Source organism: Tribolium madens, unplaced genomic scaffold (genome assembly GCF_015345945.1).
Source record: "Tribolium madens isolate multiple individuals breed KSU strain unplaced genomic scaffold, Tmad_KSU_1.1 Scaffold_96;HRSCAF=242;Tcas5.2_LG5, whole genome shotgun sequence".
NCBI classification, from domain to species: domain Eukaryota; kingdom Metazoa; phylum Arthropoda; class Insecta; order Coleoptera; family Tenebrionidae; genus Tribolium; species Tribolium madens.
The window spans coordinates 9,646,949-9,672,845 of NW_025401068.1; the positions used below are offsets into that span (position 1 = coordinate 9,646,949).

Genomic DNA, 25,897 nt, shown 5'->3' on the forward strand with positions numbered 1-25,897 from the left:
AGAATTCACTTGAATGAGTTTTAACGGCATGTTAAAATTAACAAATCCAATATAGAATAAACTTCATAATCAGTTTGTTTTGTCACTGAATCCCATGACCGCAACCGAAAAAAAAAATATTTGTTAAAGTTTCTTAGTAGCTATCTGCAAAAGGTTGATTTATGGGTTCTTGTAGTTTTTTTATCAACATTCCCAATGCGCGGGAAACGCACCTTGAAGCGCCACACCCCCATTTTATTCATTTTTTCAACGTGTCATTGAATTTTTGTATTTCTTGAAATTAATATTTTCTAATTAAATGTAAAGAATGTCTTTTGTTTGTCTTTAGTGTCCTTTGACATATTTCAACACTAAAATGACAAAATTCGCAGTGTAAACGTCAAGTAAACTTTTAAATTTTCGCGCTGCGATTTGACAGTGAGGGCACTTCCGACGTGGGAGAACGGTACAACGACCATCTCCCTCCGCAGTAAAAAATTGCACGAGGTATTTGCGAAAGTTTCGCGGATATTTTGACTCGCACAAGAGTCAGAAAGCAAATAATTCTCAAACAGGACTCCATTTCGTGGTATAAACGAACTAAAATAGTTTGTAAGTAGTTTCTGGAAAGCTCCGATTGCGATTTACCTTGGCGTAGGAAAATAACACCTTGCATCTAGCAGCAGCAGTCTTTCCGTTTATAACTCAACGCGAGTGAATCATGTCAGTGAACGATAGAAGGTAAGTTTTGTTTTTTGACAATAATTAGGTCTTGTTTTATGTCAAAATATAAGTTACAACGTCGCCGTGAATGTATTTAACAATTCGTTGGTGTCCGGGTGTTTCTAAGGCGTGTACTTTAGTCACTTTTCGTGGAATTTTTCGGCGTGAACTCACACCGTCCTCATGCCAACATGGCGCATAGATATCTTGCAGCACTTTTTAAATATTGCGGCTGTCGAGATTCGCTTCAGGAAGTGGCGTGACGCGATTGAATCTGTACCAAAAATAGATTCAGCCGCGGGCCGAAGCGTCCATGTGGCCGAGAGGCGTCGCCGCCATGTGCCCCTTTTCTCACCTTCCACGTGAAGAAACCATGTGGGTTATATAATGGGTCCGCGGAAGCCCCCCATACTCGAACATATGTTACACTCGTCTTACCTTCAATTGAAGGTTACTCATATTACATTCTTGGTGGTTTTAGAAATGAAGAATGGGACAAAAATGGTCCCGCTTCCGACAAGGAATCTCAGGCGTACGACGGCCCCCCGGGCATGGACCCCGACGGCATCATCGACTCCAACTGGGACGAAGTCGTCGACAACTTCGATGATATGAACCTGAAGGAAGAGCTACTCCGAGGCATTTACGCTTACGGTTTTGAAAAACCTTCGGCCATCCAGCAAAGGGCCATCATACCATGTGTTAAGGGCCATGATGTCATTGCGCAGGCGCAATCCGGTACCGGCAAAACCGCCACTTTTTCGATATCAATTCTTCAGCAGATAGACACTTCACTTAGAGAATGTCAGGCGTTGATTTTAGCGCCAACGCGCGAATTAGCACAACAAATTCAAAAGGTTGTCATCGCTCTCGGCGATTTCATGAGCGCCCAATGCCACGCTTGCATCGGGGGTACCAACGTTAGGGAAGATATGAGGAAACTTGAGACTGGTGTTCACGTCGTCGTCGGGACACCAGGACGGGTCTACGATATGATCAACCGAAGGTCGTTGCGGGCCAATTTCATCAAGATGTTTGTTCTGGATGAAGCTGACGAGATGTTGTCTCGCGGTTTCAAGGATCAAATACACGATGTCTTCAGAATGCTCAACTCAGACGTTCAGGTAATTTATGAATAACCATATTTACAACAAAGATACATTATTTTCGGAAATTTTTATATTTTCCTGACACGACCCAATGTGTATTTTTTATCAATTTGAAATTTCAAGTAAGTTCATACTTTTTACTGCAAAGTCATGTGACACTCAAATAGTTTTTGCAAGTGCTCAAGAAATCTAGGTAAGAAAATTGCTGCACAAATGAATGTGAAGAACAAGGATTTTTATGTAAATCTACCTCACAATTTTTAACCTTTGATTTTTACACAGATTTGACTTGTTTGATAAGCATTTTTGATAACATAAAATAATCAGATTGCGTAAATTTACTTATGTATATGAGAAGAATATATAATATGAATCAAAGTATTGGCATTTTCGTATTCTTTACCAAGTTGTAAAATTGATTTAGCAAAAACCAAAGAATAAAGATTTGTTTTTTTCTATTGCTTAAAAGAATCACCAAGTAAGAGTTTTTGTACACTTATTTAAACACAAAAATACAAATGTTTTATATAAAATTTGTGTATTTTTTTGCATAATTTTTATCTTTCTCTAAATAACACTTGTTATAAAATGTAACTCTTGACCTTAACCTGCTTTAATTTGTCAGTATTGATTTATAATACACGCCTTAATTCTGAAGTTAGATCATTTTGAAAAGTCATGAGTGAAGTTGTATTAATAAAATACAGGGTGATTCAGATAAGATAATGACCCCGACGTTCTGGCGATACAACCCAAAAAACAAATTTCATTTATGTTTTGATCTAATTTTATTTACGATTTGCATTTGCAATCCAAGTTATCTTATGTTGCTCTGACAGTGCAATTTATGATTTATAAAAAAACTGTTTGCCTACCTTTAATGTTTAATTCTTTCTTACATTTTGTATTGCGTTTACACCGAAAAGACTTCTCTAATGTCTATCATTCCGCGAGAACTGAATGACAACAATGATCGTTCTCTGCACTGATGTCAGAGTGACATACGATGATAACTTGGATTCAACTTGCAAGTCCTAATTTAAATTGGCGTAAATGGAATTTGTTTTTGGGTTGCATCGCCAGATCGTCAGGCTCATTATCTTATCTGAATCGCCCTGTATATATTTTTTTATTTCAATATTTTTTGTGATTATGCTAAATAATTAAAATTGACATTATGTAGTGGTCTTAAAAAGCACTTCTAGAAAGGTCTAATTAACAGTTGTTAATTGTTTTAAAAATATTCTAATTTAGTTATGGTTTTATGAACAAAAAGTTCTGATTATTGATCATTTGCGTCTCACCTTTGTTTTATTTTCATGTATTCTACAAATTATTATAAAAAATGTTCTTTTTTTAGGTTATTTTGCTCTCGGCCACGATGCCTGCTGACGTGTTGGACGTAACAAAATCGTTTATGCGTAACCCCGTTCGTATCCTTGTGAAAAAGGAAGAACTAACCCTAGAAGGTATCAAGCAATTCTTCGTGTATGTTGAAAGAGAGGACTGGAAATTGGAAACATTATGCGATTTATATGACACTCTGTCCATCACTCAAGCTGTTATCTTTTGCAATACCCGTCGTAAGGTCGATTGGCTTACCGAAAATATGCACAAAAGAGATTTCACGGTGTCTGCTATGCACGGTGATATGGAACAAAGAGAACGTGACGTCATTATGCGTCAGTTTAGGACAGGATCGTCTAGGGTTTTAATTACGACGGATCTGCTTGCCAGAGGGATTGACGTTCAACAAGTTTCACTAGTTATTAACTACGATTTGCCTTCAAACAGGGAAAACTACATTCATAGGTATGGCATTTTATACACTTAATAAATAAACTAATCCTATGTCTAATTGGTAAGACATATAAAATTTATTTTTAAATAGATTAGTAGAGACACTGATTTTGGTAATCGTAAAATATGTGTTTATGTAAAATGTCGCTTTAAAGACGTCTAGGAATAGATTGATCATTAAGTAAACATTAAATTTCAATCATTTTAATAGCTAACTATAAATAAAGATGTGTTTGTTTATTGTAGTATTGGCATATTTTATTAATTTGTCTAGAACATTTATTGAAAAACTGATTCTTCTAATCGTTATATATATTATTTTTTGCAGGATTGGTCGTGGTGGTCGTTTCGGTCGTAAGGGCGTGGCCATAAACTTTGTGACAGAAGAGGATAAACGTACGCTCAAGGACATTGAGCAGTTTTATAATACAAAAATCGACGAAATGCCTATGAATGTGGCCGACCTGATATAAATGCGGTGTTGCTGTGATCCGACGTTGCCTAGAGTTTCTTTTGGTGTGAGTATTAGCTGCCCGTGCTGATTGCGACTTAATGCGAATATTGTGCGCCAATTCGTCTCTTTAGGCCAGCGCCGTATTCAAGCGCAGTGCTGCCTATCTAAATAAATATAAACTTTTTGAGTGTGTCAATTTTATATACATATATAAATATTTGTCGTTTTCCCTCCTCTTTTGATTGGTTTAACCTATAATTGTATTAGGATTTAGTTTAAATTATATTAGATAATTAGTATTTATAATTAAGGAGACGCGCTCCTGTATGGGGGCTGCAGAGTATCCCGTTTTTTCCCTTTGGGAATTAGTCTTTGATCGGTGTCTTCTCGACTCCCGACAGTACTGCCGTCTCCACAGGGGTTTAGTTGGCTTCTGGAAAGGTTATTATAAATATAAAAGAATTAGAAGGAAATATCCTTACTGATCTGTGTTTAATGTTTGGAGATTTTCTTTTTTTTTGTATTATAACAAATAAAAGTGATGATAAAAATTTCGACGTTTTATTACACACCTCTCCAAGAACCAAAACCCTGAAATGATTTTATTAATGCTTCTTGTTTTTGGTGATCGTTAAACTTATACTTGTTCTTATTTCTAGGCAGCAACAATACCTGTGGGATTTTGGAAAATAAAGATCTTTATTCCATTTTAATAAGTTGATCAGTGGTTTTGCTTTACCTAACTTTCCATTACTTCCATAATCCTTGACACAAGATTTTTCTGAAGTTTTTCCATAAGGGTATATTTTTTTATTTATTTTAATTGTAACTTTAAGACTGGATACCGTAATAAAGGATATTTTCTAATCCAGTGTAACAAAAATTATTTTCTGCATGTCATTTAATAACTTTCATAAAAACATTTTGTAACAACTAGTTGTAAGAATATCATTTATTTTTGTTTTATTTGTATTTTATCAGTTCAATAAAAATTCTAATTCAATCCATCAGGTCTCACTTCTACGGTATTTTATTCTTATTGGAAATAAATTTGAATATCGCGCTTTTCTGTTTGTTACGTTGGCAACGCATAATTTGTTTTGCGGCTGCTCAGTTGTCAACCGATACTTCCGTTACTGCAATCTTGTTCAGACAACTATTCGGCTTCAGTTAGCTGAAATTGCTGTGCGGCAACTGCTGTATTTGTTGCAAATTAGTGTCTGCTTCGTGTGTGGAGTGATAATTTAATAATATTTAATCAAAATGAGCTGGCAGGATTACGTAGATAAGCAACTCTTGGCTTCAAGATGTGTAACAAAAGCCGCCATCGCAGGACATGATGGAAATATTTGGGCCAAATCGGAAGGATTCGACGTAAGTTGCCAACATTTTATCTCATCACTTGGCCCCCCACGAGGAAGGTACTTGGCCACGATGATTTTTCCGAACAAAAGATCGAGAGGGCTTGGTCCCACTTTAGCTGCATTTGAAGGGAAATCCTGCGGGATCGTGGTTCGGGCGACTGGGTTTCAGCGGGTTATTCGTGCCACACCGTGAAAAACCATGGGTTTGTGTAAAAAACGGGATTTTGCAGAAATTTCTCAAAGTGCCGGCCTAAATTCAAGATGGCCGCCGTTTTATGCGACGTGTAGAAATTATAAGTGGCCACCGCAGTATTTGTCGCTACCGGCATTTTATCTGCTGATAGAAGAGCCTTGCCTAGAAAGTGCCCCCTCGGGGGGGCGAATCGTGGCGCTCCTCCTTCTCCAGGAATTCGGCATAGTAAAAATAAATTGAGTTCGCCTTTTTTAGAAACGGACACTGCACTTGCGACAAGAGGATTAATTTGAATCGAATTCGCCACGAAACCAGTTTACGGGACATTGAGACCTTTGTTAGAGTTTGGCTAGTATCCATAGTTGGAAATTCGCGTTCCGAATTGATTTGGTTTGTTTATGTTGGAAAAAGTCTTAATTGGGGGCCGTCTTAATTACGGCGTTTTATCGCTTTACGCTCGATGCCAGTGAATATTATTTTTTCCGTTCCGTTGCGCCTATATTGTAGTATTAATCGTTCCCCCATTCATGGCAGTCGATGAATAAATGACCTACGCGAGGGGGTGGATAGGCTTTTGCATGCACCACGTTTATTGATCGACATTCAGACGACGATGACGGTCAATGAGCTCCCATCGTAGCCTTAACCTTCGACCGACTGTTTATCAAGGCTTCGCCAATTTGAACACCGTGCCATCATTAGATACAATTAAACGATCTTTTATTTATACACTTTCAAAATTTAAAAGCAACTTCCGGAGATGCCGCTGCAAACAAATCTGTGAATGTTGCATTTGCAATGAAAAAAAATCATTGAATTATTCAATAAAAGTTTCCTGTTTTGATTTCCTCCCTTCGATCGTCATGACTCATCCTATAAAAACTTTGCATTGTCTGTTGATACTTTCTCAAAGTCTCTTTGGAACTGTTGTATTAGTTTAGTTTCCTTTCAGTGTTTATCACAATTTATTGTCCACATGACACCGTATTTCATATTGTCACGTACAAAGATAACTGCAAGTTTTGTTATACTCGGCAAAATTATCAGTAGTGTAAAATATGTATGTCGATTCTCTCTGCTGAATTTTCCATCCGTTATAAATAATCCTCTCTGTTCAACCATCAAACTTGTCCGATTATTTTTAGTGTACAGGTAAAAGATTTTTCACTACTAGCTCAGAACCCTTAAGGTTTATTCAAAAGTGTTGGGCCAATTCTCGAATGGTGATAGACTTTCAATTAAGCATAAAAATGAATGCAGATTTTTTTCAAACCCATTTTTTAAAAACAGTCAATTTCCATATTATCATGTAGGCACGCTTTTGTTTCAGATGTTACCGGATTTAATTTATTGCTGAATTTGTTAGTTTGTTAAATGTTTTGTACACATATTCGTGATCTTTTTCAATAAATAACTCTGTTAAAAGTTCACTCTTTTATCATCATCGTCATTATTATGATCTGCTTTAGTTTTTACTTCATTTATAAAACACAAACTATTGTTATACTGTCATACTTTCTGTATGATTAAGATTCTATAAATTATCTCTTACTAATTTATTTTTTTTTAATTTTATTGACAAGATCATTCAAGTATCATATCGGATTATCGGTCCATGCAACGAAGATTATCGCAACCCATTTTATTTTCAATTAAGAAATAAAAACATAAAGATTTTATTACTAATTTTAATTTTCACAAATGGATAAATCTAAATAGAAATAAGTATCTGTCTGGCTGCCACTCAAGTTCTTTATAGTGTTATGAATGAATAGTTAATAGTTCATTCATGACCATTTTACACGTTTTGGTTTTTTGAGTAATGACGTTATCGACATTCTTTTTAAGTGGTAACCTCTAATTTTTTTAGCCAATTCGATAGATCTTTTAATTGTCGAAATGACAACACCAAAATATTAAATATTACGAAAAAAAATATCCAAAAAGTGAAGTAATAAAAAAAACAAACATACAATTTTAAATCAAGTTGAGAATTTTGTGTTTTTTTAAAAGTAAATTGACCTGTCGAGCATTTTTGTCAAAACAAAATATTTTCAGTTTTAATAAATAAAATTATTTCATAATTTTGCCGCTCACTGTTGAAGCCTAATATCGAGAGATCAAGATAATTTGTAATCGAGTCATCTTTGGATTCGAGAACGTATGTCTGTAAAACATCAAATAAAATGACAAATCGAAAAGATGATGATTTTAATAACTAAATTTATGATTTACCTTCAAAAATGAACGGTTTTGTTATTATACGTCGGCGATTAATTCTAGCCCATTTTACCTTTCGACTTGTTATTTTATTTGACGTTTCTCATGCAGTTAGTTCAAAAACAGACATACGTTTTCGAAACCAAAGATGACTCGATTACAAATTATCTTGATCTCTCGATAGGTAGTAATACACCTATCTACACCACTTAAGCCGCGACCGGTTTGAAGTGTCAAGTGGGGTGGGTATGTCTATGTACAAATTGTAGGAGTTATTGGTACAAAATGTTATTGCTGATTAGACCTTTGGGGTCAAAGTACAATGGCTGTTGGTTATTTCTGAACTCCTCGTCATCATGTATGGCAGTAAGGGGTTACTGATGTCAGTTATTAACACTTTGGTTGCTTTTTTAATACCTACAGTTTATTCTAAGATCGGTATGATATTCTTTTTATCCAATAATGACTTTTCTAATGTTAGGATCTGGCGACCAGTAGTCTGTGTTTGTTGGACGATTATCAGAGTGTGTAATAAAATAAACATGCACAATGCATAACATTAAACTGGTTAGTGTTGATAATTTGAAAGTTGTCCCTCATGTTTGTCACTTATCAACATGATGTTTCTGTCTTTTACCGTTAATTCGTCACGATTAAAATAGATTAGTAAATGACGTCATAACTGTCATTTGATAATACAATACATATTAATTGTAACCGATGATTTGTTTGCTTTTTGTTATGGTTATTGTACAGCATATGTTACTTACAAATGCACTTCATGCTTTGCAAGTACCAAACTTTTGCTGTTAGATTAATATGGATAGTATCACAATACATTCTTTAAGGTACAGGGATGTGTTGTATTATGTTTCATAACATTTGAAAAACTATACAAATGTTGATTTGTGATTCGATTTTGTTGTATGGGAGGGCGTAAGAAATAATAGAATGAAGGTTCAATAGCTGCTGGTGTTGATATCACTATAAAACAGGATGTGACTGACAAGGGAATTCGTGGTGTATCCATAATTAAACGGAAGTATAACTAAAATAAGATAAACATCCCGTCAACAATGTTGTACATTATAACCACTAGCTACCTATGCAGTTTTAACATGTTTGTTTTTTATTCATGAGACTCGTGACAGGTTTGGATTAAATAATATTTTTTTTAGTTAGCTGAGGGGATGTAAACTCGTTTTAAGTTTATGTAAAATTCAAATCAAGTCCCGCAACAAAAAACACTATCCATAGTGTGAAAATCAAAGTTTGTGTTTTATTTGCTCTCTGGAAAGTAAATGGATAAAAGAGTTTGCACTCCGCAGTTACTAATTACAACCTTTTCGTTTTATACGAGTACTTAATCAGCTTCAATTGAGTTCGGTCAAGAAGTTGTCTACTATTGTATTAATAAAGATAACAAATGCTAAAGAGAAACGATTAACTACCTGTTAGTTTAATTAATGCAGAACACGTGCAATAAGTTTGTTACCAACAAAGTTTACAACAAGCTTTACAATATTTTGTATGTAACGCCAATATTTAATTGCTTGAGAATCAGTGCCTGCTAAAGTAACAGTACATATAATCATTGTTTTGGTTTTGAATTTTGTTACATGAAATTATCGGTAGTTATGTTTATTAAACCTTGTCGTTGACATTTCATTTATTATTGCGAACTACTCGTATATACAGGTAGGAGTTATTTATACAATGCAGGGTTTAATACACCAAATATTAAGGTCAGTTATACAGTATGTCCCCGGATTGAGTTTACAAGAGAAAAAAAATATATTTGATTTTACGGCAAAACTGCAAAGGAAAAACATTTTTATCTTAAAACTGTTTCTTTGAGTTCCTATTTATTAAAATTATGTTTTTCACAAACATTTTTGTTATTTAACTTGCGTAAACTTATTTGTCAAAGTGATATTATTGTCAAAATAATAAAATCGCCATTGGGATAGGACTTAAAAAGCAAAGAAAAATTATTCAAAAATAAAGAGAAAAATTAAGTTTTCTTTCTACTGAGTTAGAATAATGAAGTTTTAATTACAGATTTGTTCGTTTAAGGTAAAGCAAAAATGTTTTTCATTTCCAGTTTTGGCGTAAACTCAAAGATAATTTTTTTTTCCTTCTGTAAACTCAATCCGGGGACATACTGTATAAATTATGGCATAGGTTTAATCATTCTCGCGACCAGTGGAAAGTAGAATCACGTTTTTAAGTTGGAGGCAAGGGACTTGATTTTTTTATTTTTTTTTATTTTATAAAATATTCATAACGTCACCATTTTCTAATAAAAATGTTGAATCAAATTATGAAGTGATTTATCTGGAGATAGTAAAAAGTTTTCTTATGACATTTTTTAGTTTTATTGGCGTATCAGTCTTAGCGTCTTGTTGATGACGGAGACTCATACAAGTTACATGTGTATTTTGATAGAAACTCAAGAGATTTGAACTTCAATAAGTTTAAAACTCAATTATTGTCTTTATTAACTCGAGCTATAAAAATGACATTTTAATGTTGTTAATGACTATGATTTGCACGGGTTATTACAACCAGTTTAAGTAGATAATTATAATTATTTTTTTTGTAAAAATTATGTTTTTGTCTTTTTGGATAAAACATCTAAAGTGCAAGAAATGCTATTTTCCGATTTTTTGGATATTAGTGCGGAAATTTTTCCGTGTAAACGGAATTCCAAAAGAAACAAATAGTTGTTAGATATATCTAACTTAACTATTCTATCTGACGACCCTATGATTTATTATTAACTTGTTGACAAGTTCTATTGTGTCCTCACTCTTCACAAATAATTCAACAAGACGTATAAGTTACACTTTCACGAATCATTCCATTCACAACAGAAAATAAATGAATAATGTAGTTTTGATTATTAAACCATCTTATTTATTATTAAATCTTATTTAGAAAAGCGAAATCACTTGAATTATTTCACAATCGTGCACTTTCCTTGGCGAAAGTGGAATGCAAGTTTTCATAAACTTACTTGCACTCATGTGCATCTAGCGTAAAACGTTTGGATAACTAGATTTTAATTGGTTTCGTTTTGGTCAAGCTGTTTTGAAAGTAAATCGTTTCTTTTTATTTTTAAATTATTTATTCATGTCGCGTGTTGAACGATTCGCGTCAAGGTCTTCAGGTTGCTGTACTAATTCAATCAAAATGATGGACTAAAACTTGCATTTTGCAACAAACGTCGGATCAAGTTTTATTAATATTCTGAACAATTTGAAGCATATTATTTTCCCATTTTAATTTATTTACATCAACATTCATACATATTTAGATTAGGTGTAATTGACCCTTTTTTAAAATAAATTACAAACGTGAAAATTAGAAAAATCTTTTATAGGTCCCTGATGCTTTCCTTAATGTTGACTTAATCGGCCATATGTATTTAAACTGCTTGCCAAAATAACAATTTAACAACAAAATTAAAAATACATTTTCAAATCTAAAAAATCTCTATTGGAAAGATTGTTTACGTAAGTTTGAAATAAAAAAAAAGTTAAAAATGTGTTTTTAGTAATGTTCTAATATCTAATTCTAGTAGCTATAACCTAAATGATCCTCAACGTTAATTTTTCAGTGGATCTGTAAAATATTCTAATAGTCCTTATTGAGTTTTATTTAAAAGAATTTGATTTTAATTTTTTAATTCGACGAATTAGTTTTAGTTTTGGGTAAAAGGTATCAGGATTCAAAATGCATTTACGAAATTGATTTCATATACAAATGGCGTTTGTTCCAGTTAGAATGAGGTATTTAATTCTTGTTATACGAGGTTGTCGGTGTTTATCGTCATGATTGTATTACGTACGACCAGAAAGGTCGGTTGAATTACATGACCTTTCGAACGATTCTTTCACCACAGAGTTTTTTATCCCTGCATCTATCTGCGTGAAGAGTCCGGTTGAGCATCCGCCCCATTTTTAATTGCTATTTTTGTTTAGTAAGCGACATTATTGTTATCTGTTTGCCAGATGTTATCGCAAGCAAAATAAAAAAAAAAAACGTCTTATTTGTCTCTTATATGGAAAACGTTGGAAAGTTGCGGTAACTGAGCCAAGGGAACGACGATGACGCAGTCGACGGTGTGTCGTGTGTTTGTGACTCATATCGGTGGACATATGTTGCGAGGCGCCGGTTTGAATTCAAATTTAACGATTTAATACCCCACCGCGTGATTGCGAAATTTTTACTATTTTTGAGATCGAATCTAGAGCAAGAAACTTAACGATCTGTATTTTCATCTGTTGCAGGTTTCAAAAGAAGAATTAGCCAAATTGGTACAAGGTTTCGAAAAACAAGATATTCTTACGTCGTCCGGTGTCACCTTAGCCGGTAACCGATACATATATCTTTCCGGGACGGAGCGCGTTATTAGGGCCAAATTGGGAAAGGTTGGAGTCCATTGCATGAAGACGACACAAGGTGAGTTGGAGGAAAACGCGGTGAATTATTTTCGTTGACGGGTCAGTCTACCATCTGGAAAATATACGAGTAAGGTGTGCCAGTTTTTGCCTACTCGTGTGTACTCATTCCAAATATTTCCTTAAAAAATGCTATAGGTTCGGAGAAGTAAATGAGTAATTTATTAATGACGATGCGATGACTTAAACGACAAAGTAATGACGTGTTTATGAATTTTTAATGGTCTACAATCTTTTTGAGTTAAGTGGTTAGTGTATGCTAGTTTACATGAGATTTTTTTTGTTTTAGTTTGGTAGAGTAGTAGTAGCGAATCGGTTCCGGATTCTTTAAATGACATTTTGTCAGCACCGTTATTTGAGTTAGCGTCAACCATGTAATTATGTGTAATAAGCCTGTCAAGATTTCTGGAACTAATAGCATGGGTGCAATACACGGATTTTTGGCGTAAAATGGCTATAATTATATAATGCTATGATGTTTTATTTTATGTAAAATATATGTTGTTTTGGTGCTGGTGTGTATGTTACGAAAAATATTATTTTTAACATTTCAGGTTAAAGATATTCTATCCAATAAATTGTATTCGCAATTACATACAGGCTGTCCCAGCGAATTGAAAAAGTCCATTTTTTAAAGGTCACTTTAAATGATAAAATTTAAAAAAGTGTATTGACATTGATAGATATTAATCTAGTGCGTCACCTAAAATTATTTTCAACCATACAGTTCCAAACATTCATAAAAACATTAGACAATTTTTTACTACTCCTTGTATTTTAATTGACTATTCAATGAACTAAATGGCATACATGATTCTATTTTCATAGCAACCGGTAAATAATCGAGTTAGTTTAAATTCATTAACTGCAACCATTCGTGGAATATCCAGTTATATTTTTCACGAGTGGAATATTCGCTTGAGTTTGCTGTTGCTAAGATATGAAAGTAATTTTTTGTTATTTTATTGGTTAATATTTGAAAAATGAGAGCTAAATTGAATAGTCAGTAGACAGTTTTTGCAAATCGTAGAAAAGTTTAACGATTACGACAAATGGCCGTTGCTAAGAAATCAAAAAATAAGACGTTTACGTAAACGTCTTTGAATTAACGGAATACGCCTTTTGCCATTGAAAGACGTACACACGACAATTAAATGACGTTGTCGTTAAGGTTAACGTTAAACTAAACGGTTTGCAAAAACTCTCTGTTGTCTTATTTTTTGATTTCTTAGCAACGACTATTTGTTACGTTAAACTTTTTTACGATTTGCAAAGACTCTACATTAAAAGTACAGTGAGAACTAATTGTTAAATATACTTCCAATAACCGAATTACTTAAACCTACCCTCGAACAATAGATTCTGGCACTCAACTTCATCAGTAAATCGTTTGTGCCGCTTGAGGGGCCGTCTTAGCTTTGTGACTTCATTTAATTTACATTTAATACGTCTAGATTAATTAAAGTTATTTTAACTATAGAACATTTTTTGTTTCTTGAAAATGAATCAAAGATGCGATAGTGTGACCATTAAGAAAATGATATTAAAGCATTTACAGTTTAATAAGGTTTGCGTGTTATTTATGCGTAACGAAAGTTTATCGACAATGTTTTATGTAGGAATAATTCTGGAGCATAAGTTTTCATATTGCAGACTTCAAATTTATTAAGAAAAATTTATTTTTCGCACAACTTTCCGGAACAAACTTTTTCCGAGGTTACACTGCAGAAAATCATCGAATATTCAAATGTGGGCAGAACAAGCCACAAACAAATTTTTTTGTAAATCGTGAGACTTTCTAGGCGTAACGGTGAAGCTTGAATTTCGAAAATTGGGTGTGGTCCACAGGTGTCTAATAAAGAATAAAGTGATTGCTTACAAATTTTGCTTATAGCTTTTACGTTAGTTCAACAAGTTTCGAGATTATTTTAGATGTTTGTAAGAATTCTATTTGATTAACTTGCTTAATTGCAAAATATTTTATTTTTATTTTTTGGATGATCAACTCGTAGACTGATATTTGTATTTTCACTCGTCAGTCGCAGAATCGTTTTATTTATTTTTAGAATAGTAAATTCTTTATTAGCACACTGTTGCATGCACTTTTGGCTACGTTACAAGTTAAATGCGTTAGATAATAAACTATTTAATATTGGTATATAAGAAATTTTCACTATTAATAGAGAGATATTACTTATACATAATGTTATTAATAAAAAAAATTGCGGCCAATTTTGATTTTACATATTACTTTTTGAAGCTTTGAAGGAGTGGGAATTTCAACGTACTTGCTGTTAATTTTAAATTAGCCTGGTGTCGTGGGATTAATTTAAGTTTCAGTGAAGTTTCCAGGTTTAGAGAGAATTTATTGAAGTTATTTTTTTCTTGTATCAGTTTTTATAACTATTGCATTTGTTGCGGAATCAATACGATGGAGACGCGTATTGAACCGAGGAACAATTTTCGTCTTTTTGTTGTATGAAACAGCTGAATTTTCATAAAACTTTCTATTAGTTTGGATAATTGTTTTCCTTTGTTTCAGCCGTTGTAGTATCCCTTTATGAAGATCCCATTCAGCCTCAACAAGCGGCGTCGGTTGTAGAAAAGCTAGGTGATTACTTAATTACCTGCGGATACTAGAGGTGAGCATTTACCTAAGGGAATGATTGGTTTAAATTTTGTTGAAAGCGTTATTCGAGAATGAGATTGATTGGGGCGTTTGTTTCAGATAGTGTGGGCCGCTGCAAGACAGCAATTGCCATGCGGCGACTATTATAATATTACAAAAGTTGTATTTTTTTCATTAACAGCGAACAGCAATGTGTATATTTGAGTGCATCAACAAGTCTAAGTATAAGTCTTACAATTCACTATAGGAACGGTTGATTTCCTTTGAAGATTCATTATACGAGAGTAATTTCGATCATTGATTTTAATTTTCATTGTTCTCATGTAGGTTATTTTATAAGCATTCGATGAAAACAACAGTGAAAAAGCAACACGTTCCTTTTGTTATTTTTTTGTAGTTATTTAATTTTGGCTTCGATGCAGTGCTTATAAGGTAGTCTACTTTGATTTATTTATGATTTTTTAGACTGTGGTCAAATAAATACTGATCATTGTTTTTAGGGATATTTAGGATACTTTCTTAAGTTGGACTTGGTTTCTCAGATATATTCCGTTTCGATGCGGAGTATTTTTGAAAAACTCTGTCAGTATTTTTTAATTATTTAAAATAAGCATTTCGTGTTAGCTTTTCTTATACCATTGCTATCTCTAAATATTTGATACTGAGAAATTACAGTTAGGGTTTTTTAATAAAAAAATCTCTAGTCCCGCTGTTCTCTTCTTTAATTATTTCCTTACCTCTTACCCTTCAACCTGAAAGCTTTGTACCGTATAGTGTATGAAATTATTGGATGTGAAAACTTTACCCGTTCGTGGTGTTTTGCCCTTTAAAAAAGCGAGAAAACGATCATTTTGTTTCCCTAAAAAGCACAAAAATAGCTATAAGATGCCAAGTCTTCATGGTAAGGTTTTTGTATTCCCTGATTTTGTAGCAATTTCCAGGATGATTTCAGCAATATTTTGTTTGTGTTCTTGCTTGTTCATGTCAGTAATCTTGTGCTATATTGATTGGTGTGAATTAGTCTTTCTTCTGGTCTCTCTAAAATCTAACTAAATCCAGCACTAGTTTATTGCAACACTTGGTTGAAGAACGGAGCATAACGTTGAAATTTGTGATAATTTTAGAATTAGACAACAGTTTTGACAGTATTCTACTTCCTTGTGACTGTTACACCAATCAGAAAATAACATGCAACGAGTCATTTTACATCCGCGCCATGGGTGTCCAATCGCTCGTTGCACGCTGCTGTAATATTGTTGTAACGCGTTAAATGCTCATATTGTCCTTTTTATTGTAAGTGACATTTATTTTTACCTCTTAATTTTTAAAATCGGAAAGTAGCTTTGTAAAGTTTTTCTGATATAATTCGCGAGGGATATTGTGTATCTAAATGAAAAAACATAATAAATTTGTATTATAAAACGACTACTTCATTTCTGCTTCCTAACCACGTACTCCTTGTCTCGAACGGATGTGGACGCAGTGACTAACCGGCATTTCCGTGTACGCCCTACCACAATCGCCGAATTTAGTAGTCAGGGATCTATTGCCTCAAATTCCACGCCTAATTTTCGAGTTGTTAACATTTTCGAACATTAACATTTACAAATATCTAAGTCTGCCTAATAGGAAATTATGCAGTTGGCAAAGTTTTTTCACCAAAATAGAGTGATTTTTTTTAATTTCAAAAAAAGGAATTTGGAACGGTCGGCTATTTTGTTAACATTTCCTCAAATCTCACCCTTTCATCAGTAATTTTGAAGCGTAAGCAAAGTGAAAATTTTGTGAAACGGTCGTTAGCATTCGGAGGTTGAAGAAAGGTAAAGTGTCTTGGGGAGGAAATGCATTTATATGCTGTGTCGACCGGAGCTGACTACGCCCTGTAAGTCTGGATCGATGCCACAGACGCGTCGGTAGTTACCATGAGAATTGTGCCCCGTCCCCGTGGGGTAACGAACCGTCGGTATTGGCCGTTCCCATCCTTCCCAATGGTGACAAAACACCGAAATCAATGAAACAGAAAGTGCGAAAAAGTCGCTTTGATGACACGAGAATTTATGCTAATCATAAATGACTGCGAAGAGTCTAATGGTTTTACTACTTAATTATTATTATCAGAATGATGTTATAATACATTTACCGTGACTATCATCCATCTTACCAGCTGACTTAGTCGCAAGCTCTTTGTTAAATTAAGAATGTAATTTGGCCGAAAATGAATTTACGTTGACAACAAATAAGATTAAAGCGTCTTAAATTTTTACTTAAATGTTGTGAACGATAATTTGTTGCTTTAATAAAAATAATTAAATCGCGTTAAAGATTTTATTGTCGGTAATTTAATTTTAATCAAAATAAAATTTGTAATTTGTGTTATCCATGTTTCAACTCGATGTGTACCGTACAAATTCATGTTAGACTGTTTGTTCAATAAGGGAAAAGCAAACATTTTGTAAAATATATCAAAAGGAATTTTGTCAAAGTTAATTTATTGACACGAGTCGGTATTACATTTTAAACTATCCATTAGAGGCAGATTTTTAGCAAAAATTTTAAAAATACTTTAATCTCAAACACTTCTTTGCGTTTCTGTGATCCTAATAATTCTTCAATAAATTTGCAGAATTGTAGCAAAAATATTAATTTTTTACTTCGCGCTTTTGTGATTCTAATACCTACTCCTGAGACAATTACATTGATTGATTTGATTAAACTTTTTAGTCAGGAACTAGAATTAAAAACTGACACGCATACAGGTGCACTCCAAACACCTTCGTTCCACCATATTACTTATTTATAAGCAGTCAGTTTTCTAAAACAGAGTAGCCTAGTTACATCAGACAAGGTTACCATAAATCAAGCATCTGATAGATTTTACATGCAAATTTCATGAAACAACTTGGTGACTTGGGGAAACATTTGGGAAAAACGTGCCCTTACAATCCTTTTTAGCACCAACAAGTGTTACAGTCGTCAGTTGTTACTCCGGAAATGACTGGAGCCTAGTGCCTAGTCAAATGCTAATACAGTAATGCACTTACCTGTGGTCCTGGTGTGCACAATACACGAGGAATTATCGAGTCCATTGTGCTAGTAAAACAGAAAGCATGAACTGAGGCAGACGACCTCCGATTGTTCTGTGTGATTGCATAAAGTCAGCGGCCTTCAAAAGAGATGTTTCAGGCCGATTGGCGAAAAAGTAGCCAGTTTGCAACAACATCCACAACAATTTAACAAATGACGCGTTACTGCTATGTTGATGACAATTAGTCATTATAAAGCGATGAAGAGAGCTCGGTTTCTTTGGTTGTCAACTGCATTTGAATTATATAACTGGTAACAATGTTAAAAAACGGACTTAAGGACGTTGTTGCTACACAGATTACAATGGCTGTCTGTTCGCTGGACCAAGTTCAAAGACCTCCAACAAACCTGATCTATACAAAATCATCAAACAACCTGCTTTTATACGAAGATGTTCACTCAGTTGTAATTCTTTTTGCGATAGGATAGGGAAGATGGATCAGTTTTTGCAAAATTGAAGAAATGCCTTCTTAACGGTTGGATTTGGTTTATTTTAAATCGAAATCGCATAGAAAGTTGGCAATAAAAGTATAAAAGTGTTTTTTATAAGTGTCTGTAAAACGACATTGCATTAAAAAAGATAATTTAGAAAAAATTGTGTTGATTTTATTACATTATCGATAAATTGGCCCAACTCAAACAAAATTATCGTTAAATAAACTTTATTAAATCAAAAACACACAGAAATAAAATTTATAAATAAAACTAATGTACAATTATACAATTTGAAAGCAAAACATAAAACAAAAATAGCAAAAAAGTACAGATGAAAAATTTTCAAGTTTTCTTGTTACAAATAATGTCGTACGTAAATTAGTTGAAATATCTACAACTATGTAATATTAGGATCAAGTGCTCTTTTTTCTTGTTAGCGATACAAATAGTAATACTAATCGGTTAGATTTATTAAATTATTGTTATATAAAATGTACACAAAAACTAATCAGATAAATTTGTTTCTATACGTGGGAAAGGGGAGACCACTTTATTGCTGTTCTAAAGAGTAATGCCGTGACCGTTTCCAGAAGCTTTTGAAGAATCCCTTTTTCTTCTGCACTTCCTCTCCTGAAACAAATTTCTAATCAACAAAACAAACAGCGGAAAAATGCAGTGTTTTAATCAATCTAGATACGTTTTAAAATCCAGCAGTGATTAATCAGACTTCCAGCCGAAATCAATTAAAATGCGTATCAGTGAAAAACAAAACCTTATTATTCACAATCAAACTAATTGTAAAATTCGATAAGTTATCGACGTGTTCAACAAGCTCCGTCATTGTTCAATTTTATTGTTTATGCAAATCGATTCATGAGTTTTTCGACCGTTTCCTGCATGCAGATAATTCGTTTTCCTTCAAATATTAATCCCCTACTTTTTTAAACGTCGATCATCTCGGCCAGTCGTGTCACGAGGGTGTCTTTTATCTACGACTTTTGGGACGACCCAGGAAATATACGAGACCCCAACAACCCTTATCTCATGATGTGTTTGTAACCAGAATCACTTACAAAAATTTAGGACGACGTGGGTCCGTCGTTTCTGAAGAACATCAGTATCTTGATGGAAACTTAGGGCTACCAAACCCTTCATTAGGATAATAGCCCGAAATGAAAAGTATTCCACAAGAATTTCCCTAAGACTACTGAGGGCAAAATAAAATGTGGAATTTGGGAATAATTTTTTGATTTTTACGATCCAAACAGATCAAGCCTTCATTTATCTCAGTAAATATGCTTCTAATGGAAAAATGGGTGAAGTGAACATCTGGTAACGATAGGCGCGAAACGAACAATGCAATAAAATAAATCAACTCCGAAGCACTCCTCATTTAGTAATTACATCATTCAAAGAGCGAGGTTGTCAGTCTCACAGTTTCTCTCAAATGTGTGGAAATATTGAAGTTCGTGGCTTAGGTGCACATTTTGTTACCATGTTGACAACAATTTAATTAAAATATTCATTTGCTTAACCAGGGAATTTGGGATTAACCTTCCAATATTAATTATGATAATGGCAGTAGGAGAGTTACCGTTTTAATCATGTGATTATGAATTAAAATGGGGGATGTTGGATGGGTCTTTTGGCGTGGACACAGTATTAAAATAGCTAACATCTCAAGTTAGTTATTTATAAATAAATGGATTTGTAAATACAAAATAATTTCAAGATTAGTTGTTAATAGGTAGGTACTCTACCACATATTTTTTTTAATGATGTAGGCATTTTCTATTTTAGGTTTACTATCGTCAGGTGTAAGTTTGGTGTTGAGATCTCGAAATTCTATTTTATCATATCGACACAAGCTTTCTACATAGCATTCTGTTACTGTGAAAATAACACATTTTTGTAGGTACTAAACATTTATGATGTACATAAAAAAATTATGGTACCTTATGATTTACCTAAAAGAAACTAAATTTTAATTATTATTGCAGGAATGTAAACTATAAAATTTTGAATAAGTTAAAAGTTGAGCAAAATGTGCTATCATTAAATTTTTATTCACGATCATAGCATGAGTGATATCATCAAACTCTTGATAAAACAGCGTCTGCTGTAGAAAAACAGGGACAATGATGTGTTTAATCAAAATTCTTTTCAGCATCCGGATCTATGGTACTTTCTAGGGCAAATTTTAAATTTCTAATCAAAAACATCAGTCATGTGTGTCTTTTCTTTGGTCAAGCATATTTAACGGTTCGTAGCTATCAAGAGGTCACGAATTCTGTTGTTAATGACCTTTTTATAAAATATCATGAACTTATACCATATGATTAAATAAATGTTAAGTCTTTGCTTGACTGAGAGTTAAATCGAACGGATTTTAATGTTTTAATCAATTATAAATGTAAATGTATTTGTAATTAGCTGTTATTCTCAAAAATTTAATTAAACTTTTGATCGAAGTGGCCTATCATTATTCAATAATAAATTTTCATATCTTCATATAATATATTACATACATTTTGTTTTTTTTTTTCATTTGCAAGTTTTTTTTTTTTTTAATAATCCACTTTTCTATCAAAAACATCCTACTTTTGCAAGCGAAAAATAGTGTATAACAAGAGATACAAACCAAATTCCTTAACGATCAACAATTAAATTGATAGCATGTCAGTTCTCCTAAATATAAATAAAATCAATTTTACAATTTACACGTGTTATTGATTATTAGACGTGAAAACTTTGTTCTTATGGATATGATAAAGAGTTATTTGAGTTTAATTTATTTTAACGGTTAATACTTAATAATCTAATTTTGGCTTATCTAAATCATTTGATTTGTTAATTAGATCTAAACGTGTGCAGTTATCTTATCAATTAACATTACTATAAATAATGTTCCACTTGTGTCAACTTGAGAATTTCATGCACACCTATACGTTGATTAAACATTAGTAGACAGGAAAATGATAGCCGTATTACAAAATAACAATCAATTAAATGTTTTGCCAAGACAGTATTTACGAAAAAAGCCAAAAAGTCTTTACGAAAAGTTAAAAAAGATTTTTCAATAATTAATAATTAATTTTAATTAATACTTAAAGAGGTTTGCATCTTATATCATTTAAAAGTGATGTAACGACCTAAAATAAAACTCATCAAAGAAAATATTTAATAAAGCTTTAAAATGAATTAACAAGGTGGATAATTTCTTTAATTAGTTTCGAGCCAGTGATATTAATCCTTTTGTTTGAAATTTGTAAGTTGATGAAATTAATAAAAAATGATTTTTTAATGTCGCAAAAATACAAGAAAAGCAAATAACACATCTTTGTATAAAAAATAAATGTCAGTCACCGAAAGATTAATATATTGAATTTGACTCTTAATTTTTACGATAATTTTTAGGTCAAAGACAAAACATAAATTTTCTGGTTAGTAATTGTTATTTTAAATGAAGGAATAAGTGTTTTCAATTTCCCACTTTCATTGTTTTCAAGAAAGTAGGTAAGTAAAGAAATGTATTGAAAAAATATAGAAAAGAATGATTTCATGAATCATGTATGTTTAGTAATAAATTATTTACTTAATAATTTTGTTGAGTTGAAATTAATTTAATAAAAAAAAATTTCTTGTTACAAACATTAAAACAACAAAGAAGCATAAACCCTCAGTTTATTGCGTAATTACGTGTGTAAAATGTGTAATTTTAACATAATCTCTGTAGAAATATAAAATTGATATTTTTATTGTTATACTCGTAAAAGGTAACATGAATAACTTTATCTCTGAATTTAAATTAAAAGATAACTTCTAAAAATAAATACATGGAGGGGTGATTTGTATGAACACGAAAGCTGCAGTAAATATGATGAATTAATTTTATTTATTGTGTACTTTTCATTTTATTGTTAACATTTACGTCTGGATAGCGTCTTTTTAAAATTTTGGGTACATATTTTTAAAATTTTCTTATTTCCAAATTCAAAAACTTGTTTATTCTAGGAACATATATATTTCTCTCAGAGATAAGAAGCAGAAGTGATTACAAGGAAGATTAATAAGGAGAACTGTCGCTATCTTTTAAAAGTATTTTATTTATAAAATTTATTGACAAAATTTATAATTTTTGTGCGTAAAGATTTTTTAATTTACTTTCAATTTCCAATTACTTTATCACCATGTCCTAAATAACTGATACAAATGCATTAGAATTAATTTGTCACCTGTATGTATGTACCTACATATTCGTGTTGCGTCAACAACCGAAATATTTCCTACCCACACATTATTTTTATTGGAAAATTCAGTGTTTTCACCAATGTTAAACTCCGCCTATTATTACTTTTTCCAAGTTACATTGGAATGTGCACCTGGTGCAAAAATAATCGTTGAAAATTAGAGTCTGGAGCAAAAATTAATGTTGAATGAAGGAAATTTAAGACAGGATTGGTATTACTAAATTTCAAGGAAACCGTCTTGGTAACGCATAACCACAAACTGAAATTGATTAAGCGACATTCCATTTAGTGTTGATAAGGGAACAGAATACGGTATGTTTGCTGACTCTCATCTTACCGTGTATTTTAAATATATGTAATACTCGCTAAACAATGTTAAGTAATTGCATACTTGAAATGGAGGAGAAAAATTTTAATAATAATGAATTGATGAAAATATATTTTTTTCTTGTGAAAAAGTAAAATAAACGCTGCTCTTCTTTAAAAAAAATCCAGAATTATTTTTGGAGCGTTGTTTAACCTACATTTTAAAAATAAAAAAATACTAACGACAAAGAGACAAGTTAAAGTTTAGGATTTTATGGAACTTTTTCGTTGTCTTGTGTTAATTTTAAAATAACAGCACAATTTTATTTTTCGCATGAACGGAATAACCTGTTGATGGGTTTCTCAGAGCAGTCATGATATCCCTGCATTAAAACAGGTATTTGACAATTTTGCTTATTTGGGAATAAAGTCCAGCCAATGAATGTTTAAAAAAGAGTTGTAGAATATACGGGTGTTCCGTTTTTATTGTTACAAATTTAAACAGGTGATAGAATATTCAATTTTAAGTTAAAATTTCCTATGAACATGTATCGAAAAATATTGTATAAGGGAGCTACATCTTCTGAAAGGAGTGCATCTTTTAATGGATTTTTTTCAATATTTTAGAAACCATTGTAGATAAAATTACAAAATTTGGTACAACTGATAATCTTTATACACCCAAACGAAATCAAAGATAAAATAATGTGGAAATTTTTACTCAGGGGCGTGCTAAACTGGGGGTGGGGGCTTAGGGTAAAAAGTACAATCTCTTTCAGGGGGTGTAGCTCGCTTACATAACATTTTTTGATACATGTTCATAGGAAGCTTTTGTCTTAAAATTGAATATTCTATCACCTATTTAAATTTGTAACAATAAAAACGGAACAGCCTGTATACGAATTTGTAGATTTGAAGGCTGTACTTGGATTAGTTAGAAGGTAAACACATGAAAAGTCCCCGGTCCTCCGAGGTGAGCGAGGCGCAGGAGAGCACACCAAGAAGGTCGTTTTATGGTTTCTCGCTTATACTCGTATCTCGAAAACGGTGCTTGTTACGAAAAAACTGCTATCTTCTAAATTAAAGCTTATAAAATTTTCTACAAGGCATTCTTTACGGATTTTTAGTATTTTAAACAGTTTTTGAGATACCCGCTAGCAAATATCGCATCACAGTCAACGAACAAACCGGACTAATAACATTTCCACATTTTGTGCGAATTTTCAAAATTAAACAAACTGAAGCTGTGTATTGAATTTTTATATATTGATTAAAAATGATCGAAAATACTCTTTTGTTCGGTTGCCACATTTGAATTTTATTACAAAAGTGGATGGAGTGGCAGCTTTCAATATTAAAAATTTAAGTCATGGAGGCGTTAGCATTCCCTTGACAGATTTAAATAACAGTGAAGGCGAATATTCATAATTTACGAGTCAAACTCTTTTCCCCCATTAAGAAGGTAGGTAATAATTCGAAAAAGGTAATAGCTGTTTAAAAATTAAACGCGAGTTATTTCCGGTTCGATCTTTATTGGATGAAATCACCGTCGAAACAATTTGCTAGTGCTTAGTGCCAGTAAAAAGGTGCAACAATAAAGTGAAACATACCTGTACGAACACCAGTTTAGATTTTTATTTTAGTTGGGCACCTACAAAAAAAATCATATATAAACTTACCGCTCAAAGTAATTAGCATTAGCTAATTTTGTTACTAGACTTTAATTTAATCAATAAATAACTGTCAGCAACTTGGAAGTAGTAGTTATTATTAAATTAAATGTTGTTTGATACTCCCATGTGTTTACACGATTACAGTAAAAGGTAAGTATATGCTTACGAGCACATGTTATAATTGCTTTAATCAGTGCAACACGGCATATTATCGTTAAACATGTAAACTCAATCAGAATTCCCGTTTATTTATTAGAAAAATTGTTATGAAAGTTCAAAAATTTGGTCAAATGTCAATCATTGGATCGATCTTATGAAAATGAGTAAGGTATGAAAAACATGTTTGCCCTTCTTTGTAAAGTGGATAAAATTACAATATCGATAGATGTGGGAAAATATTATATTAGTTCTTTTCAAGGTCACTAAGTATAGTAATTACATCGATTATTAGGAAGGAACGATGTCTGCTCAATTACATAATTAAAATAATTACAATGGTGCAAATGAATATTGAATAAATCACACATTTAAACGAATTAAGATAAAATACTTAAAAATAGAAGTCTTCAGCAGTTTTTATATTGCTGCTTTTGCATCATTTTCACACAAAAGAAAACGTTTAAATACAGTTGAGATTTCCAATTTACAAGAAATTAACTATTACCTAGTAGAAATTATAATGAAACTAATTAAAAATAAACTCAATACTGTCGAATTAAAATTTGAATAATTTTCCCAAAGAATCCCTTTTACTCACCTTTGGGATCTTTGTGTTGTGGTCCCCCAATAAAAAAGCTGTCCGAGTGTCCGAAGCATTTGTCCTGAACTAGGTTATAAAAAAGTAATTTGAATATTTTTTGGTTTTTAAGGAAACATTTGTTACGTACCTATTATTATAATTATAATTATTAAATGAAAATAAATAATTATTTTTGAGTAGTTGTCTTTTCCTTATTTAAGTACAACTTAAGTCGAATATAAATTTACAAATTTATTTAATTAGGTACAGATTTTCATACCAAATAATGGTGCCTTTTTGCAAGGCCTCTTAGTAGTAATTTATTTGTTCCTATTCAATTTTGCATTGAAGCAAAACCAATCGTTTTATCTCTTCACATTATTTTAAACTGCAGAATGTAAAAGAACAAAAGAATTAACTTGAGTACTTATTCCTATATGTACATCAATTAGACCTTAAAAGGTGTTGGTAAT

General features: G+C 32.4%; 3 protein-coding genes across 6 annotated transcripts in view; 2 read left to right on the forward strand and 1 right to left on the reverse strand.

Annotated features, from left to right (window-relative positions):
* The first annotated feature begins 446 nt into the window (after nt 1–446).
* LOC123013326 (eukaryotic initiation factor 4A-I) lies at nt 447–4,786 on the forward strand. Its single transcript, XM_044411777.1, has 5 exons — nt 447–720; nt 1,184–1,826; nt 3,172–3,623; nt 3,940–4,129; nt 4,725–4,786. The coding sequence occupies exons 1-4, from the start codon at nt 701–703 to the stop codon at nt 4,082–4,084; spliced, it is 1,260 nt and encodes a 419-aa protein (XP_044267712.1). The 5' UTR covers nt 447–700; the 3' UTR covers nt 4,085–4,129; nt 4,725–4,786.
* A 388-nt stretch (nt 4,787–5,174) lies between these two features.
* On the forward strand, nt 5,175–15,648 carry LOC123013331 (profilin). Of its 2 annotated transcripts, none has more exons than XM_044411784.1 (4): nt 5,175–5,439; nt 12,138–12,309; nt 14,851–14,950; nt 15,041–15,648. In XM_044411784.1, exons 1-3 carry the CDS (start codon nt 5,329–5,331, stop codon nt 14,946–14,948), a joined length of 381 nt encoding a protein of 126 aa, XP_044267719.1. In that variant the 5' UTR covers nt 5,175–5,328; the 3' UTR covers nt 14,949–14,950; nt 15,041–15,648. The 2 variants fall into 2 exon arrangements, with proteins under 2 accessions (XP_044267719.1, XP_044267718.1); XM_044411783.1 differs by having other exon boundaries at nt 5,178–5,439; nt 15,037–15,648.
* Nucleotides 15,649–18,682: 3,034 nt separating this feature from the next.
* LOC123012400 overlaps nt 18,683–25,897 on the reverse strand; it is a 125,682-nt gene continuing 118,467 nt past the window's right edge. For 2 of the 3 annotated variants that reach the window (XM_044410281.1, XM_044410282.1), the window contains one exon: nt 18,683–19,086. In XM_044410281.1, coding sequence (XP_044266216.1) covers nt 19,007–19,086 — 80 coding nt within the window. In that variant the 3' untranslated portion in view covers nt 18,683–19,006. Of the gene's footprint in view, nt 19,087–24,622; nt 24,664–25,897 lie in introns of all 3 variants that reach the window. The other variant, XM_044410283.1, reaches the window with a different exon arrangement.